The 17852-nt window shown below is 45.5% G+C and overlaps 1 protein-coding gene across 6 annotated transcripts in view; it reads right to left on the reverse strand.

Annotated features, from left to right (window-relative positions):
- The window catches only part of LOC110497311 (glutathione S-transferase C-terminal domain-containing protein), a 62787-nt gene that overhangs the window by 1604 nt on the left and 43331 nt on the right, over nt 1-17852 (reverse strand). For 2 of the 6 annotated variants that reach the window (XM_090187819.1, XM_090187817.1), the window contains exons 10-12: nt 11619-11752; nt 10129-10159; nt 260-329 (exon numbers count right to left, since the gene is read on the reverse strand). In XM_090187819.1, coding sequence (XP_090043945.1) covers nt 260-329; nt 10129-10159; nt 11619-11752 — 235 coding nt within the window. The remainder of the gene's footprint in view (nt 1-259; nt 330-10128; nt 10160-11618; nt 11753-17852) is intronic. The other 4 variants (XR_016483928.1, XR_016483929.1, XM_036933834.2 and 1 more) reach the window with 2 other exon arrangements.

A 17852-nucleotide genomic window follows, 5' to 3' on the forward strand; every position in this document is an offset into this window, starting at 1 on the left:
TAAGATTCTATGGAAAGGGGGCCCTGATCCTAGATCAGCAAGCCTACTCAGAGGCAATTTTTAAAAATGGACCCAGGTACTGAAGGGAGTATCAGTTTGATGGAGATATACAATAATATCCCCTTTGACTTTACGGTCAACATGAATCGGCACCATTATGGAAAAAATGACATTAGTGGCCTGTTTGTGTTAAAAGGTGCTCATTTATTTGGGGGTCAATTGTCAACACAATGTGTGTGCGTGAGTGGCAGTGTGTCACCTATTAAGCGTCGTTCTGAAGGCAGCTGGACAGCTGTCTGGTCTGCGAAGCGGCAGAGGATCATGTGCTCCTAAATGGAGGGAGAGCAGAGAGAGATGGAGGGAGAGCACAGAGAGAGCGAGATGGAAGGAGAGCACAGAGAGAGAAAGATTGAGGGAGGGAGAGCAGAGAGAGAGAGGGAGAGCGATGGAGGGAGAGCACAGAGAGAGATGGAGGGAGAGCACAGAGAGAGAGGTGGAGGGAGAGCACAGAGAGAGAGAGGTGGAGGGAGAGCACAGAGAGAGAGCGGTGGAGGGAGAGCACAGAGAGAGAGATGGAGGGAGAGCACAGAGAGAGAGATGGAGGGAGAGCACAGAGAGAGAGATGAGGGAGAGCACAGAGAGAGAGGTGGGGGAGAGCACAGAGAGAGAGGTGGAGGGAGAGCACAGAGAGAGAGATGGAGGGAGAGCACAGAGAGAGAGATGGAGGGAGAGCACAGAGAGAGAGATGGAGGGAGAGCACAGAGAGAGATGAGGGAGAGCACAGAGAGAGAGGTGGAGGGAGAGCACAGAGAGAGAGATGAGGGAGAGCACAGAGAGAGAGGTGGGGGAGAGCACAGAGAGAGAGGTGGAGGGAGAGCACAGAGAGAGAGATGGAGGGAGAGCACAGAGAGAGAGATTGAGGGAGAGCACAGAGAGAGAGATGGAGGGAGAGCACAGAGAGAGATGAGGGAGAGCACAGAGAGAGAGATGAGGGAAAGCACAGAGAGAGAGATGGAGGGAGAGCACAGAGAGAGATGAAGGGAGAGCACAGAGAGAGATGGAGGGAGAGCACAGAGAGAGAGATGGAGGGAGAGCACAGAGAGAGGGATGGAGGGAGAGCACAGAGAGAGAGGTAGAAGGAGAGCACAGAGAGAGAGGTGGAGGGAGAGCACAGAGAGAGTGGTGGAGGTAGAGCACACAGAGAGAGGTGGAGGGAGAGCACAGAGAGAGAGAGGTGGAGGGAGAGCACAGAGAGAGAGGTGGAGGGAGAGCACAGAGAGAGTGGTGGAGGGAGAGCACAGAGAGAGAGGTGGAGGGAGAGCACAGAGAGAGAGGTGGAGGGAGAGCACAGAGAGAGAGAGGTGGAGGGAGAGCACAGAGAGAGAGGTGGAGGGAGAGCACAGAGAGAGAGATGGAGGGAGAGCACAGAGAGAGAGAGAGATGGAGGGAGAGCACAGAGAGAGAGATGAGGGAGAGCACAGAGAGAGAGGTGGGGGGAGAGCACAGAGAGAGAGGTGGAGGGAGAGCACAGAGAGAGAGATGGAGGGAGAGCACAGAGAGAGGGATGGAGGGAGAGCACAGAGAGAGAGGTAGAGGGAGAGCACAGAGAGAGAGGTGGAGGGAGAGCACAGAGAGAGTGGTGGAGGGAGAGCACAGAGAGAGAGGTGGAGGGAGAGCACAGAGAGAGAGAGATGGAGGGAGAGCACAGAGAGAGAGATGGAGGGAGAGCACAGAGAGAGAGATGGAGGGAGAGCACAGAGAGAGAGGTGGAGGGAGAGCACAGAGAGAGAGAGGTGGAGGGAGAGCACAGAGAGAGAGGTGGAGGGAGAGCACAGAGAGAGAGAATGTTAACGCAAACTCACAGCTACCACTAAAACTCATCAGCTGACCCACCAATATATGCACACGACTAAGTTGCTTTGGAAAAAAGCATCTGCTAAATGGCATATTTATTAAATGTTTTATTTACACAGACGTCAACCAACCACAGCAGTAGAATGTTCATTCCAGGTTTTCCTGAAAGTCTCTGTATAAAGACATACTGTACATCATTAGAGCCACATCTCTGACCTCTGGGAGGATGAGTCTCCTTCCTGCTCTTACCACTTCCTCCTGTTTCTTCCCCAGAAGGTAAAAACACCAAAACCCAGGGAACAGTAGGCATCTTCTCATATCTTTCTTTATCCACCATCTAGTCATCTTCTAGACCTCTTTTTCTACAACCCCCAACCCCAGGAGGACACTAGTTATCCTCTAGATCTAAGTGATTCCATTCTTCACTGTGGAAGGATCAGGACAGTACCGTCCTAGCCAAGGTTCAACCACTCTGACTCAGCGCCAAGCACCAATACCTCACATCATTAGCGTTGTATTACAGCCGCGGAGTGCTATCTGTCATGGGGCTCCGCTGTCAGTCTGTTCAACTAGCTCAGGGGGGGAAGGAGTGCACACCCGAGACTGTGATTGGTTGGTTCACTGTGTTACAGTAGCAGTGAAATGCCATATTGGTTTCTGTTAGGCCAGTGGCTGTGGTGGTGGCTAAGGTTTTAGAGTGAGGTGAAGAGGGAACTCTGAGGACAACTGAAGTTGATTTTAAAAAATGATCTTCTTTTTGGCCTTCATCTGGGTTTTAGAGCGGAAATAACATAGTCGCAATAATACAGCCTCTCTTCGCTAAGACGCAAAACACTAAAGGAAGCACCAGATCAATAAAAAAGTGGTCAGAGTAAGCAGATGCTAAGCTACAGGACTGTTTGGCTAGCACAGACTGGAATGTGTTCCGGGATTCCTCCGATGGCATTGAGGATTACACTACATCAGTCGTTGGCTTCATCAATAAGTGCATCAATGACATCGTCCCCACCGTGACCGTACATACATACCCCAACCAGAAGCCATGGATTACAGGCAACATCCACACTGAGTTAAAGGCTAGAGCTGCCGCTTTCAAGGAGCGGGACTCCAACCCGGAAGCTTATAAGAAATCCTGCTATGCGCTACGACGAACCATCAAACAGGCAAAGCTTCAATACAGGACTAAGAAGGAGTAATACAACACCGGCTCTGACGCTCGTCGGATGTGGCAAGCCTTGCAAACCATTACAGACTACAAAGGGAAGCAAAGCCAAGTGCTACCCAGTGACACGAGCCTACCAGAGGAGCTAAACTACTTCTATGCTCGCTTCGAGGCAAATAACACTGAAACATGCATGAGAGCACCAGCTGTTCAGGAAGACTGTGTGATCACGCTCTCCGCAGCCGATGTGAGTAAGACCTATAAACTGATCAACATTCACAAGGCCAGACGGGTTACCAGGACGTGTACTGTGATCATGCGCTGACCAACTGGCAAGTGTCTTCACTGACATTTTCAAACTCTCCCTGTCCGAGTCTATAATACCAACATGTTTTAAGAAGACCACCAAAGTGCCTGTGCCCAAGAATACTATGGTAATCTGCTTAAATGACTACCGACCCGTAGCACTCACGTCTGTAGCCATGAAGTGCTTTGAAAGGCTGGTCATGGCTCACATCAACACCATTATTCCAGAAACCCTAGACCCACTCCAATTTGCATACCGCCCCAACAGATCAACATATGATGCAATCTCTATTGCACTCCACACTGCCCTTTCCGACCTGGACAAAAGGAACACCTATGTGAGAATGCTATTCATTGACTACAGCTCAGCGTTCAACACCACAGTGCCCTCAAAGCTCATCAATATGCTAAGGACCCTGGGACTAAACACCTCCCTCTGCAACTGGATCCTGGACTTCCTGACGGGCTGCCCCCAGGTGGTAAGGGTAGATAACAACACATCCGCCATGCTGATCCTCAACACAGGGGCCCCTCAGGGGTGTGTACTTAGTCCCCTCCTGTACTCCCTGTTCACACATGACTGCATGGCCAGGCACGACTCCAACACCATCATTAAGTTTTCCGATGACACGACAGTGGTAGGTCTGATCACCGACAACGACGAGACAGCCTATAGGGAGGAGGTCAGAGACCTGGCCGTGTGGTGCCAGGACAACAACCTCTCCCTCAAAGTGATCAAGACAAAGGAGATGATTGTGGACTACAGAAAAAAAAGGGCCGAGCACGCCCCCATTCTCATCGACATGGCTGCAGCGGAGCAGGTTGAGAGCTTCAAGTTCCTTGGTGTCCACATCACCAACAAACTAACATGGTCCAAGCACACCAAGACAGTCACGAAGAGGGCATGACAAAACCTATTCACCCTCAAGAGACTGAAAATATTTGGCATGGGTTCTCAGATCCTCAAAAAGTTATACAACTGCACCATTGGTTGCATCACTGCCTGGTATGGCAACTGTTCGGCCTCCGACCGCACGGCACTACAGAGGGTAGCGAGTACGGCCCAGTACACCACTGGGGCCAAGCTTCCTGCCATCCAGGACTTCTATACCAGGTGGTGTCAGAAGAAGGCCCTAAAAATGGTCAAAGACTCCAGTCACCCTAGTCATACTGTTCTCTCTGCTACCACACGGCAAGCGGTACCGGAGCGCCAAGTCTAGGTCAGAGGGGCTTCTAAAACAGCATCTACTCCCAAGCCATAAGACTCCTGAACATCTAATCAAATGGCTACCCAGACTATTTGCATCCCCCCCTCTTTTACACCGCTGCTACTCTCTGTTGTTATCATCTATGCATAGTCACTTTAATAACTCTACCTACATGTACATATTGCCTCAACTAACCAGTGCCCCTGCACATTAACTCTGTACCGATACCCCTCTGTATATAGTCTCACTATTGTTATTTTACTGCTGCTCTTTAGTTACTTGCTACTTGTATTTATTTTTCTTATCTGTATTTTTTTTAAACTGCATTGTTGGTTAGGGGCTCGTAAGTAAGCATTCTGACTAATAAAAAGTGATTTGATTTGACTAAAGGAATTAGTTGAAAATGAAATAGAATAGAATCGTTAATCATATTGTGATGATTCGGCACAGAGGGAGGTTTAGAGAGAGAGAGAGAGAGAACTTGTATGTTAATTGCCGGAAAATGAATCCGGTTGCTTAAAATGGAATATTGATTTCTCTTTCCAGACTGCAATTACGCGATCAACTATGTGGCCAAGTTTCTTTGTCAAAGTTTCTTTCAAACCAGACAGAAAAAAACAGAGATAAATGACACACACGACTTTCCACCACCAAATACCCTAAATTCAGTGAAAAATACACAAGCAGTATTTTAAGATGGGGAGAAAAATGATTCTTTAATCTGTAAACCAAATATTTTAAGACCTTGGATTTCCTGCAGAGAATAGACCATTACCAACATATACTGGTAGTAGTCAGTTTTCAGACACATCAACTGTCACGTTCCACTTGTCATGGCGAGGCCCTATAGCAGGTCTCCGTTGATTAGAGCAGTGAGAGGCCAAACATCAGGGATCATTGACTAGATTCAGTCGCGGGATTCTTTTTTTCTTGAGTAGATGGTCAGGGGGCAGGAAGATAATTACACATCATTTGTAGACTATCAAATGTACTGCAAGAAGCCCAAGTAGATACACTACCGTTCAAACGTTTGGGGTCACTTAGAAATGTCCTTGTTTTTGAAAGAAAAGCAACATGTCCATTAAAATAACATCAAATTGATCAGAAATACAGTGTAGACATTGTTAATGTTGTAAATGACTATTGCAGCTGGAAACGTCTGATTTTGTTATGGCGTCCATTATCAGCAACCATCACAACTGTGTTCCAATGGCACGTTGTGTTAGCTAATCAAAGTTTATCATTTTAAAAGGCTAATTGATAATTAGAAAATACTTTTGCGAAGTTAGCACAGCTGAAAACTGTTGTTTTGATTAAAGAAGCAATAAAACTGGCCTTCTTTAGACAAGTTTCTGGAGCATCAGCATTTGTGGGTTCAAATACAGGCTCAAAATGGCCAGAAACAAAGAACTTTCTTCTGAAACTCAGTCTATTCTTGTTCTGAGAAATGAAGGCTATTCCATGCGAGAAATTGCCAAGAAACTGAAGATCTCATACAACGCTGTGTACTACTCCCTTCACAGAACAGCGTAAACTGGCTCTAACCAGAATAGAAAGAGGAGTGGGAGGCGCCGGTGCACAACTGAGCAAGAGGACAAGTACATTAGAATGTCTAGTTTGACAAACAGATGCCTCACAAGTCCTCAACTGGCAGCTTCATTAAATAGTACTTGCAAAACACCAGTCTCAACGTCAACAGTGAAGAGGCGACTCCGGGATGCTGGCCTTCTAGGCAGAGTTCCTCTGTCCAGTGTCTGTGCTCTTTTGCCCATCTGAATCTTTTATTTTTATTGGCCAGTTTGAGATATGGCTTTTTCTTTGCAACTCTGTCTAGAAGGCCATCCCGGAGTCGCCTCTTCACTGTTGACATTGAGGCTGGTGTTTTGCGGGTACTATTTAATATAGCTGCCAGTTGAGGACTTGTGAGGCGTCAATTTAATGTTATTTTAATGGACAAACAATGTGCTTTTCTTTCAAAAACAAGGACATTTCTAAGTAATCCCAAACTTTTGAACGGTAGTGTATATTTGACTAAAACGTAGTGTATATTTGACTAAAACATAATATTTGACTAAAACATAATCATTTCAAACCTTGCTTACATTAGTTAATTATCACATACTGCTGGTCCAACATCTCATTCCAAAAGCATTCATTTGGAGTTGGTCCCCCCTTTGCTGCTATAACTAATAGTTGTACTAGTTCCCATCCTGACAGACATCTTGTTAAGTTCGCTGATGACACTGCCTTGATCAGCCTGTTGCATGATGATGAGGAACATCATGGCACGGTCCTAGATGACTTTGTAGAGTGGTGTGAGGAATCACACTTGGTTCTCAATACCAACAAGACCAAAGAGACGTGCATAGACTTCAGGAAGTGTACAACACCTACCTCTGCAACATCTATCAGAGGTCAGAATATAGAGATTGTAGAGGAATACAAATACCAGGGTGTCCTCTTGAACAATAAGCTTAAGTGGAGTAAATATACAGACCTGATCTACAAAAAGAGTCAACAGAGACTGTACTTTCTCAAAAAGCTGGGATCTTTTAATGTTAATATACTGTACTATACAGACTCTTTTTTACAAATCTTTCATTGGGAGTATTTTAACTTTTTGTATTGTTTGTTGGTTTGGCAATGCCACTGTCAGCCAGAGAAATATGCTGAGAAGGATTATCACCACAGCAAGCAAGGTACTTGGAGTCAAACAGACAGGCCTGGATGAGATCTTTAAGGTCAGGGCCCTCCCCAAAGTACTTGGAGTCAAACAGACAGGCCTGGATGAGATCTTTAAGGTCAGGGCCCTCCCCAAAGTACTTGGAGTCAAACAGACAGGCCTGGATGAGATCTTTAAGGTCAGGGCCCTCCCCAAGGCACTTGGCGTCAAACAGACAGGCCTGGATGAGATCTTTAAGGTCAGGGCTCTGCTCAAGGCTCACAAAATCATTTTAGACCCAAGCCACCCCCTGTACCCGTGTTTTTTGAATGTTTTATTGGTATGTAACTGTTATGAAAGTTGTATTGGCAATTTTGTTATGTATTTAAACGCTACTTTAAACGTGTACATGACACTGCAACAACATTTCCCCATGGGAACAATAAAGTCAGTAAGTAATAACAGCCTCCGCTCTGGGGCGGCAGGTAGCCTAGTGGTTAGAGCGTTGTGAATCCCCGAGCTGACAAGGTAAAAACCTGTCGTTCTGCCTGAACAAGGCAGTTACCCCACTGTTCTCAGGAGGCTGTCATTGTAAATAAGAATTGGTTCATAACTGACTTGCCTAGTTAAATAAAGGTTACATTTAAAACATAAAAAAATTAAAACTATTCTGGGAAGACTTTCCACTAGATATTGCTGCAGGGACTTGCTTCCATTTAGCCACAAGAGCATTAGTGAGGTTGGGCACCTCCCCTTCTCACTCTCTCCCCTCCTCTCTCGCAGTCAGAACTCTAATTCATCTCAAAGGTGTTCGATGGGGCTTTGTGCAGGCCAGTCAAGTTCTTCCACACCTTTCTCGACAAACTATTTCTGTATGGACTTCACTTTGTGCAAAGGGCCATTGTCATGCTGAAACAGGAAAGGGCCTTCCCCAAACTGTTGCCACAAAGTTGGAAGCACAGAATCGTCTATAATGTCTGCTGTAGGGTTAAGATTTCCCTTCATTGGAACTAAAGGGCCCGAACCATGAAAAACATCCCCAGACTATTATTCCTCCTCCACCAAACTTTACAGTTGGCACTATTCATTGAGGCAGGTAGCGTTCTCCTGGCACCTGCCAAACCCAGATTAGTCTGTTGGACTGCCAGACGGTGAAGTGTGATTCATCAGTCCAGAGAATGTGTTTCCACTTCTTCAGAGTCCAATGGCGGCGAGCATTACACCACTTCAGCCGACGCTTGGCATTGCGCATGGTGATCTTAGGCTTGTGCTCGGCTGCTTGGCCGTGGAAAACCATTTCATGAAGCTCCCAACAAACAGTTATTGTGCTGTTGTTTCCAGAGGCAGTTTGGAACTCGGTAGTGAGCGTTGCAACCGAGGACAGATGATTTTTACGCAATACGCGCTTCAGCACTTGGCGGTCCCGTTCTGTGAGCTTGTGTGGCTTACCACATCACGCCTGAGCCGCTGTTGCTCCTAAAGGTTTCCACTTCATAATTACAGCACTTACAGTTGACCAGAGCAACTCTAGCAGGGCAGAAATTTGACAAACTGACTTGTTGAAAAGGTGGCCTCCTATAACGGTGAGCTCCTCAGTAAGGCCATTCTACTGCCAATGTTTGTGTGGCTGAAATAGCCGAATCCCCTAAATTGAAGGGGTGTTCTAATTCTTTTGTGTATATATAGTGAATGTCTCTATATTATGTGTGGGAATAATTTGGAACAGATTTCCAAAAATTAAAATCACTAGGAGCTGATTTACTGTTGTTTTTAAAGTCTTAAGTCCCCCAAAAAATGTTTATTTTATTGTTCATAAAACTTGGGGGCCAAATAAAATCAAATGCGGGCCAAATTCGGCATGCGGGCCGCCAGTTGGGGAACCCTGCCATACATCATTAAGATATTATGATGTCATCATCTCCTACCAGTTCAGTGCACTGTCAGTGTCAAGTGATAAGACTTAGGCCCGGTTCTGATACTCTGAAAAGGCATCCTGTCTTCCTTGAAGTAATTACTGATCTGACATAGGGCCTTGCTTTTACTACCAAATATTGATGACTTCAAGGAAGGGAGTGAAGTCAGGACGCATCTGTCCTCCTGTGTGGCTTCGTTGGTAGAGCATTGCGCTTGCAACAACAGGGTTATGGGTTCGATTCCCACAGAGGACAAGTACATCTGCTAAATTACTAAAATGTACATTTGGAATAGTATTTGAACCTCCGCTGACCTCAATCAAGACATGAACTTTGTCAACATTCAGTCTCTTGACCGTCGATCTACTCATGATGATTAATGATGTTGTTGTTTTGAAATTGCTTGTTTTTTTGTTGCCGTTGCTTTACAGCGCCTTGATATTTCTTTATGTAATGAACAGCACTAAAAAAAGTTTTATAAATGATTATTAGTATTAGTGGTATTGTAACAATGTAGTTCCTGTAAAAGCTGGCTTTAGTTCCCAGGATACATTCAGGATAAATCAACAGGAGAGCTATTTCTGAGGTCAGATAGTTTATTCTCTCTACCTCCCCTTCTCACTCTCTCCCCTCCTCTCTATGCAAAGAGTCAGCGAATGGAAAAGAACATAACTAGGACTACACTTAAAATTAAACCATGTATGTGTTTTGCATCTAAAACAGGGCTCTTCCGGAGTCTATTAGGTTTTTAGTAATGATATATATATATATATAAATAACCTCTTGTAATTCCTGGCAAGGGAGCAACAGCTTTCAGCATGAGTGTAAATTATAATGTTTTATAACTGAGGGGTCAAACCTGTTGTAACATGTGTAGGAGAACACTGTTCGCAATTACCATAAATAAAAAAGACGAATTAAATCTGACTTAGTTCAATCTTCGCTGCTGATATGATATGCATCCAAAACAAATAATACATTGCGTGGGAAATCTAACCCTCATTTGAAATGAATTGAACCTACCTTGTAACTCAGTGTCTCCAGAAACCTTTTGCTGCAAAAAAGAGAGAGATATTTTGGGAATAATGCTTAGAGAAAAGACCATTCAAGTGTAAAAGCGTTTCAGTAAATCTGCACGTTGTGCTTTTCTGTGGGACAACTATTTGTATTGCATTGTACTAGTGTCCATTGTTTACACTGACATTCACATACTAAGTCCATCTTCTTTTGTCTTGATAAGTCATGACATAAACTATCTTCTGATGATAAACTCCATACGTGACAAAAAAACAAAAACAATGCTCATTTTGAGCAAGTTCTTTATCCGACGTCCTGGGAAACAGGCAGTTTGATCGTGATGTTAAAGAGTAGCGAGAAAGAGCTTAAAGCTAGCTAATAATCAACACGGCACCGAAGATGTCAAAGGTCATGTCGCGTCACGGGAACTCAGTTCAGGACTCTAATGTTTCACTATAGCCTCTCGGTCACATACTCCATAGCTACGTACTGTCATAATGATGTACACACATCCAAAGCTCCTGAGCAGGTGCTGAATATAAAACACTCAGGTATTCTGCAGACTGCACTTGGGGATTTAAACTTGGTATGTTGACTCTTGGTGAAAGTTTGTCTTCGGGACCATAACCTGAGGATGAACTAGTTAAGGCGGTGGTGTAGTGCAGAGTAGCATGAATACTGACACTGCTACAGGGGCCCGCCTCATATCTAGTAACAGCCTTTAGCTATGCCAGTAGCAATGATATACCACAACCTTCAGTGCATTCTCTCTTTAGAATACCATGTTTTGTGGTCATTGAGGCCTTTGTGTTGTCAACATGTCATGCGTCCTTCCTCCTAGTTCTCATACCAGCCACTTCACACACCAGTCAGTCAGAATGCTGTCATGGCAACAGGAACAACAGCACAATAAACTAGCTCCTACATTTTTCTCCCTCTCCCTCCTGTTCATGCCCTCAAGCACAATTCACACTCTTCGGATCGTACCTCAGCCTAGGAAAATATCAAGGCATCAAACGCATAAGTTGTTTTGGCTCGGCCCCAGAATGAAATGAGCAGAAGACATTTTCGGAGTGATCAGTGATTCGTGTTCGCCAACTTATTTGGTTATGCAGTAGTTTTTTTACCCTGTCATTTTGTGACAGCAGCCCTGTCCTGAAAGATCATTCTCCTAATGCTGATTGAATGGACTGAATGAGAGAGCAGGGTGACACAGAAGTCGTAGATGCTGTGGAAGAAAACATAAGCCAGAGACCAACACAGATAGAGAAGGCAGAGAGGTACAAATGAAGATGGAGAGACCAGTGGAGCGAGAGAGAGGGAGAGAGAGAGAGGCAGAAATGGTGTGAGATACAGTCGATAAAGATAACAGAAGAAGATGGGTAAGGAGGCACAAGATAAAGACAACTCAGACAGACCGACAGACAGTGACAGACAGACATTGAGACAGAGAGACAGGCAGAAAGACATACATTGAGACAGACAGGCAGACAGACCTCCTGGGGAAGGTGAACTTCAGTGTGTTCTGGACGAAGCCGTAGCAGCAGGGGCTGACCACGAAGGTCGCTCCCGCCTGGATACACTGCTCTACCACCATGTCTGTCGCAACGCCACACGCATGGAGGGCCACCTGGAGACACACACACACACGTTAAAACACAGGCACACACATTCACACACGTTAAAACACAGGCACACACACAAACGGTCACACAAATTTGTTAAATATTACCCAATCAGAACACCCTCTTTCTCTGCATCCATCGCATCATCACGGTACGATACACCTCATTGGAAAACATCTAGCAAACCTAACCCTGAGTCAATAGGGAAAACAAACCGAACCGTTTGGAGAAGGAAAAAAAAAACCTCACTGATTAACTAGTTAAAGAAGCCATTTGATGCTGAACGTGTGGAGTAAACAAACTTTTGAGTCGTTTAGCAGTGGAGGCACGGAGGGACCGGGTTTCCTATTGAGCAGGTAAACCGTGCCTGTTGCTCTGCATCTCAACACATATTACCAAAGGAGTGGTTAGAGAATGCTGGGTGGAGAGAGAGAGAGAGAGAGAGAGAGAGATGGAGAGAAAGAAAGAGAGAGAGAGAGAGAGATGGAGAGAGAGAGCGGTGGAGAGAGAGATGGACAGAGAGAGATGGAGAGAAAGAGATGGAGAGAGAGCAATGGAGAAAGAGCGATGGAGTGAAAGAGACAGAGATGGAGAGAGAGAAATTGAGAGAAAGAGACAGAGAGAGAGAAATGGAGAGAGAGAGATGGAGAGAGAGAGAGAGAGAGAGAGAGAACCTCTGGGACTCTACTGTAGCAGACTGTTTTCCTAATATCCTTGTCCTGGGGGCCCACTTCAAGTCGATATCCATTAGTACAGTGTTAGTTGATCAGTTGACAAATTGATTCCGGAGTGTTAGTACTGTCTGAAATACATCAGATAAGCGGCATGGTTGGGGTACTAGAGGAGAGGTTTGGTAAACACTGGATTAGTAGATGTTGATAACTCTGAGGAGAGCCTCTTCGACTGAGAGCAAAGACATTTCCATCAAAATCCCATTACATCTATGGTAGGTGGACTTGAGCACCAGGAACCACGTTTATTTGGGAGTAGGTTGGACCAGAGCCATGTATTTAGAGTGGGGCCAATGAGGTTTCTGCATTATGAAGCATTTACATGACACTTCAACCTTCTATGGCAGCCATGTTACCTCCCCATTAACATTACAGGCGGAATATTTAAACAATGCTATGTAACTATCTGCATGTCGAGAACTAGAACAAAACATATAACATTGTAAAAGTTGTCCTAACTCTCTAAATATTATGGCTCTGGGTAGTACTTATCAGCCTACTGTTACTACATGTAATTCTCAATCAGCACCCTAGCATTGGAGCCCAGTCAGAAACACTAGCTAGCTAACTCCTAAGTATTTCTCCAACGTCATCAGCTCTGAATGGAGGATCCAAAATGAGGTGTTGGGAGAACTTCAAAAGAACCCCAGAGACAAAGTTCGAGATACTACATGTTGAGTCGGCCACGTCCACGTACAACAGATTCTGTTCAATGTGCGAGACAGCCTCTTCCAAGACTTAAGATTCGAATTATAGCAAATCCCCCGCTAAAGAGCGATTAACGACCATTCTTTCGGGATGAACGTCCCCTAACGTTACATTAAGTCCACATCACATGTATGGTGGCAGGCTGACTGCTGTAATCCATCACAGCTCTAATATATACCACCTGCTCCTTCACATCCATGTCACAGCTGGGCTTTTCTCTGTGGATTCTGACATTTCCCTAACTAGAAAACCGCAGCCAGATTTTTGTATACGCTCCTCTCTCATTCTGTGGTCGCCGCAGAAGGCTTCAGAACACCTCAGCCAGGCTTTTCCAGGGAGAGTTGGACGAGCTCCTGAGAAATACACTGCAGCCTAGAGATTTAAGGGACCTTAATCCTCCTGTTGTTTGGCTGCCAATGTAGCGCCGGAGCGCCTCTCCTCCCCCCACCACCCCCCGACCACAGTGGGGCCCTGCAGTACCTTGGCCTGGGTTGGCCCGTCTTTGGCATGACTATCTGGAGGCATCGTTCCAGTCACGTAGGGGAACTAGAAGACAGGTACTTATAGGAGGACCAGAGTGCTGGAATGTTAGATGCAACTCTTTAAGCCAGGGTTCCTTAGTCTTTTGTCCTGGAGACATACAGTAGATTCAGGTTTTCATTCCAACAACATGGCAGCATCTCGTTAAACCTATTTTACCAGTGAAGGGAAATCCCTGTCAATTGGTGTATTGAGGTCAGTATAGGCAAAGTATCAGAAGTAGAATGGCCGACAACAGCAATACCACCAAGACCACCAGCGACTTCAGCACGTGCAGCGTCAGCGGAAAAGAAAAGATTAAGAGTGGAAGCTAGTAGCCACATATTGGGAACACATTCCGCGGCATCCTTCCGCCTTTTTATCGTCGGCCATCTTGGAAGCTAGCCCTCCTCCTTGTAGTAATGTGATAAAGATGCAAGTCCTTCCTGCCAACCAGACCAGAGGAATGTTGTTGTTGGCTGTTTTGCATTTCTGAGGAGGAAGTTCTGCATACAAATTCCAAATGTCTTCTTTGTTCTTGAAACACTTGGAGGGTACTACTCTGTGTGCTTGTATTGGTTACTTACTCAAGAGGGAATGTTGCAAAGGAAAACACAGACACACCATGTGATAATACAAGACTAAAGAAACAAGTGGAAAACTAGACTAAAGAAAAGAACTGTCCACGTGGGGAGAGCCTGTTTCCATTAAGCCAGCGGCTTCTGTGGAGGCCGGTATCAATTATAGATTAATGCGAGCCGATAAAGGCTTGAGGATTGTTTGGAAAAAAGCCCTCTTTATTAGTCTCACCCATCTTTTGAGGGGTGGGTGGGAGGAGATCTTCTAGAAGATTCTGGTCCACAATATTTTTGTTCCCCCTCTCATCTTTTCATGAGTACAACTTCTCTTCCTAATGAATAACAACAAGCAGTGGGCTGAAATATGAGCTCTGAAACTCATTATTCACAGCTAATACACCCTGGTCCACACACACACACACAGTCTCAGTGTGAAAAACACTTCACGGTTAACCACGGCAATATATCACACCCCGTGTGCATCGGTGCTTATTACCTCTGGTATTGAATTAACATTTTTCCCCGGTATTACTTTCTACACATTGTGGATCATTTGCACTCTTATCAAATACTGTATCATAAATGATGTACTTGTCAGGGCTATAGGGGGCTCTGTCAGTGATGAGCAGAGATAACCTACCTATAGTACCTACCGCACAGAGCTGCTTTGCTTTGACTCCCACGGTTCTAGTCTACTCAGAACCTAAAACGTATCTACCCCTGCTGGGTGGAGAGGGCTAGGGAGGGAGAGAAAGGGGGAAGAGAGAGAGTGGTGGAGAGATAGAGAGGGGGAGAAAGCAGAGAGTGAAAGAGGAGAGAGAATGAAGGGAGAACGATAAATAGATACTGCGATAGAGAGAGGAAGAGGGAGCGAAAGAGAAAAGAGAGAGCGAGAAAGAGAGAGGGAAGATGAAGGGACAACACCGAAGACTGACGCAGCTCCAGATCAGATTTTCTCAGCAGTATCCAGACGTTACGCTCCACCACTCTCTGTTCCTCTGGGGACCTGGCTCAATGTTTCTCCCCAAGGAGAGAAGTGGTGGTGAGGTGTAGGCCTCAGCCATCACTCTAGTACAAGGAGAGGAGGGATACACTGGTGGATATTCTATGAGATGAGATCTGTGTAGGACAAACCCTCATCTCCAACAGCGCAGCTCTGATGCCAAACTGATTACACACCTGGCCCGGCACACGCCTTGCTCTTCCAAAATGAGAGAGCAAGCCTCCATGGCTAAGAATAGGGAGCAACCTAATTAGCCTGAGTAAATGACTATCTAGGGCTATAAATAGAGTCATGTATAATACATACTGGGATTATTCAGCATGATGGGCTGCACCTGGGGGTGAGGGAGTGGGCACTAACTGACAGCACTAAATAATATGCCGTGCATACACACAACGGACAGGTGCACACGCACGTACACACACACGTACACTCACTACATGGCTGAGTCCACACAGATAATGTGTTAGAAACTCTGGGAGATTAAAAAGTTAAAACTCCTCTGCACAAAACCAGGGGAATTGTTTCTCAATAAATCTTTCTCCTTAATGCATAAACACTTGCTAAAGGTCTCTCCACCTGTGTGAGAGGGTGTAGAAAAACATTCCCTGACAACAGTAGATACCAAACACACTCCCCAACCCACACAGTACTGTGGAGAGGGTCTCCATGAAGTGGCTGGTCTGGACCTGTAGCTAAGCCCTAGTTCTAATAACAGCAGGTATAAATATACCTTCTATTGGTGCTACAGACAGAGCGATGGGATGAGGAAGCTTTCAGCACAATATACACTATATATACAAAAGTATGTGGACACCCCTTCAAATTAGTGGATTCGGCTATTTCAGCCACACCTGTTGCTGACGGGTGTAAAATCGAGCACACAGCCATGCAATCTCCATAGACAAACATTGGTAGTAGAATGGCCTTACTGAAGAGCTCAGTGACTTTCATCATTTGCACCGTGAAAGGATGTCACCTTTCCAACAAGTTAGTCCGTCAAATTTCTGCCCAGCTAGAGCTGCCCCGGTCAACTGAAAGTGCTGTTATTGTGAAGTGTAAAAGTCTAGGAGCAACAACGGCTCAGCCGCAAAGTGGTAGGCCATACATGCTCACAGAACGGGACCGCTGAGTGCTGAAGCGCATAGAAATCGTCTGTCATCGGTTGCAACACTCACTACCGAGTTCCAAACTGCCCCTGGAAGCAACGTCAGCACAGTAACTGTTTGTTGGGAGCTTCATGAAATGGGTTTCCATGTCCGAGCAGCCGCACACAAGCCTAAAATCCCCATGCGCAATACTAAGCGCTGGCTGGAGTGGTGGAAAGCTCATCGCCATTGGACTCTGGACCAGTGGAAACGCATTCTCTGGAGTGATTAATAACGCTTCACCATCTGGTAGTCCACAGACTAATATGTATTCGGCGGATGCCAGGAGAAAGCTATCTGTCACAATGCATAACGCCAACTGTAAAGTTTGGTGGAGGAGGAATAATGGTCTGGGGCTGTTTTTTATGGTTTGGGCAAGGCCCCTTAGTTCTAGTGAAGGGAAATCTTAACGCTACAGCATACAATGACATTCTAGGCGATTCTGTGCTTGCAACTTTGTGGCAACAGTTTCAAGAAGAAGAAGAAGAAGAAGGCCCTTTCTTGTTTCAGCATGACAATGCCACTGTGCATAAAGCGAGGTCCATACAGAAATGGTTTGTCGAGATCGGTGTTAAGATCGCTGTGGCAGAACTTGACTGGCCTGCACAGAGCCTTGACCTTAACCCCATCAAACACTTTTGGGATGAATTGGAACCCCGACTGTTATCTAGGCCTTATCGCCCAACATCAATGCCCGACCTCACTAATGTTCTTGTGGGTGAATGGAAGCAAGTCCCCACAGCAATGTTCTAACATCTAGTGGAAAGCCTTCCCAGAAGAGTGGAGGCTGTTATAGCAGCAAAGGGAGGACCAACTCCATATTAATGCCCATGATTTTGGATTGAGATGTTCAAGGTGGTGTCCATATACTTTTGGTCATGTAGTGTAGTGTACCTTCTATTGGTGTCACAGACAGAGAGATTGGAGGAGGAAGCCTTCAGCACAATGTCTGTCTAGACTGAAACTCTCTACGACGACTCACTGTCTGAACACCTCGTAACATAATATACCTGGGAGAATAGATGGGCATAGAATACATTTTACATTTTATTTTTAAAACGGTATCACCGCAGATACTGAGAGGAGCGAGATGCAAGACTTCGCTCACACACAGTATCTGCACACGTGCACGCGTTCGCTTCACACATTCACAGTGGAGAAGTTGAGCCTTGCCTTCAACACTCTTAGTTGTGGAAATTCACCAACTACGCTGTTTCTTTCTGCATCTACGTCATATCACAGAGTCTACCTTCAACATCATGTTTGACCTCTTTTAGGGAGGGACTGATAGACAAATATAAACCTCCTGGACCTCAGCCTGGGGGATGCAGGGAGAAACAGCAAGCCTGAAGTACAGTACAGATTCTAGTCTGAATCTCAGCTATGATGACTCACTCTGTCTGAACACCTAGTAACAT

This window comes from Oncorhynchus mykiss, chromosome 10 (genome assembly GCF_057628025.1).
Source record: "Oncorhynchus mykiss isolate SJ-2025 chromosome 10, ASM5762802v1, whole genome shotgun sequence".
In the NCBI taxonomy this organism is placed as follows: domain Eukaryota; kingdom Metazoa; phylum Chordata; class Actinopteri; order Salmoniformes; family Salmonidae; genus Oncorhynchus; species Oncorhynchus mykiss.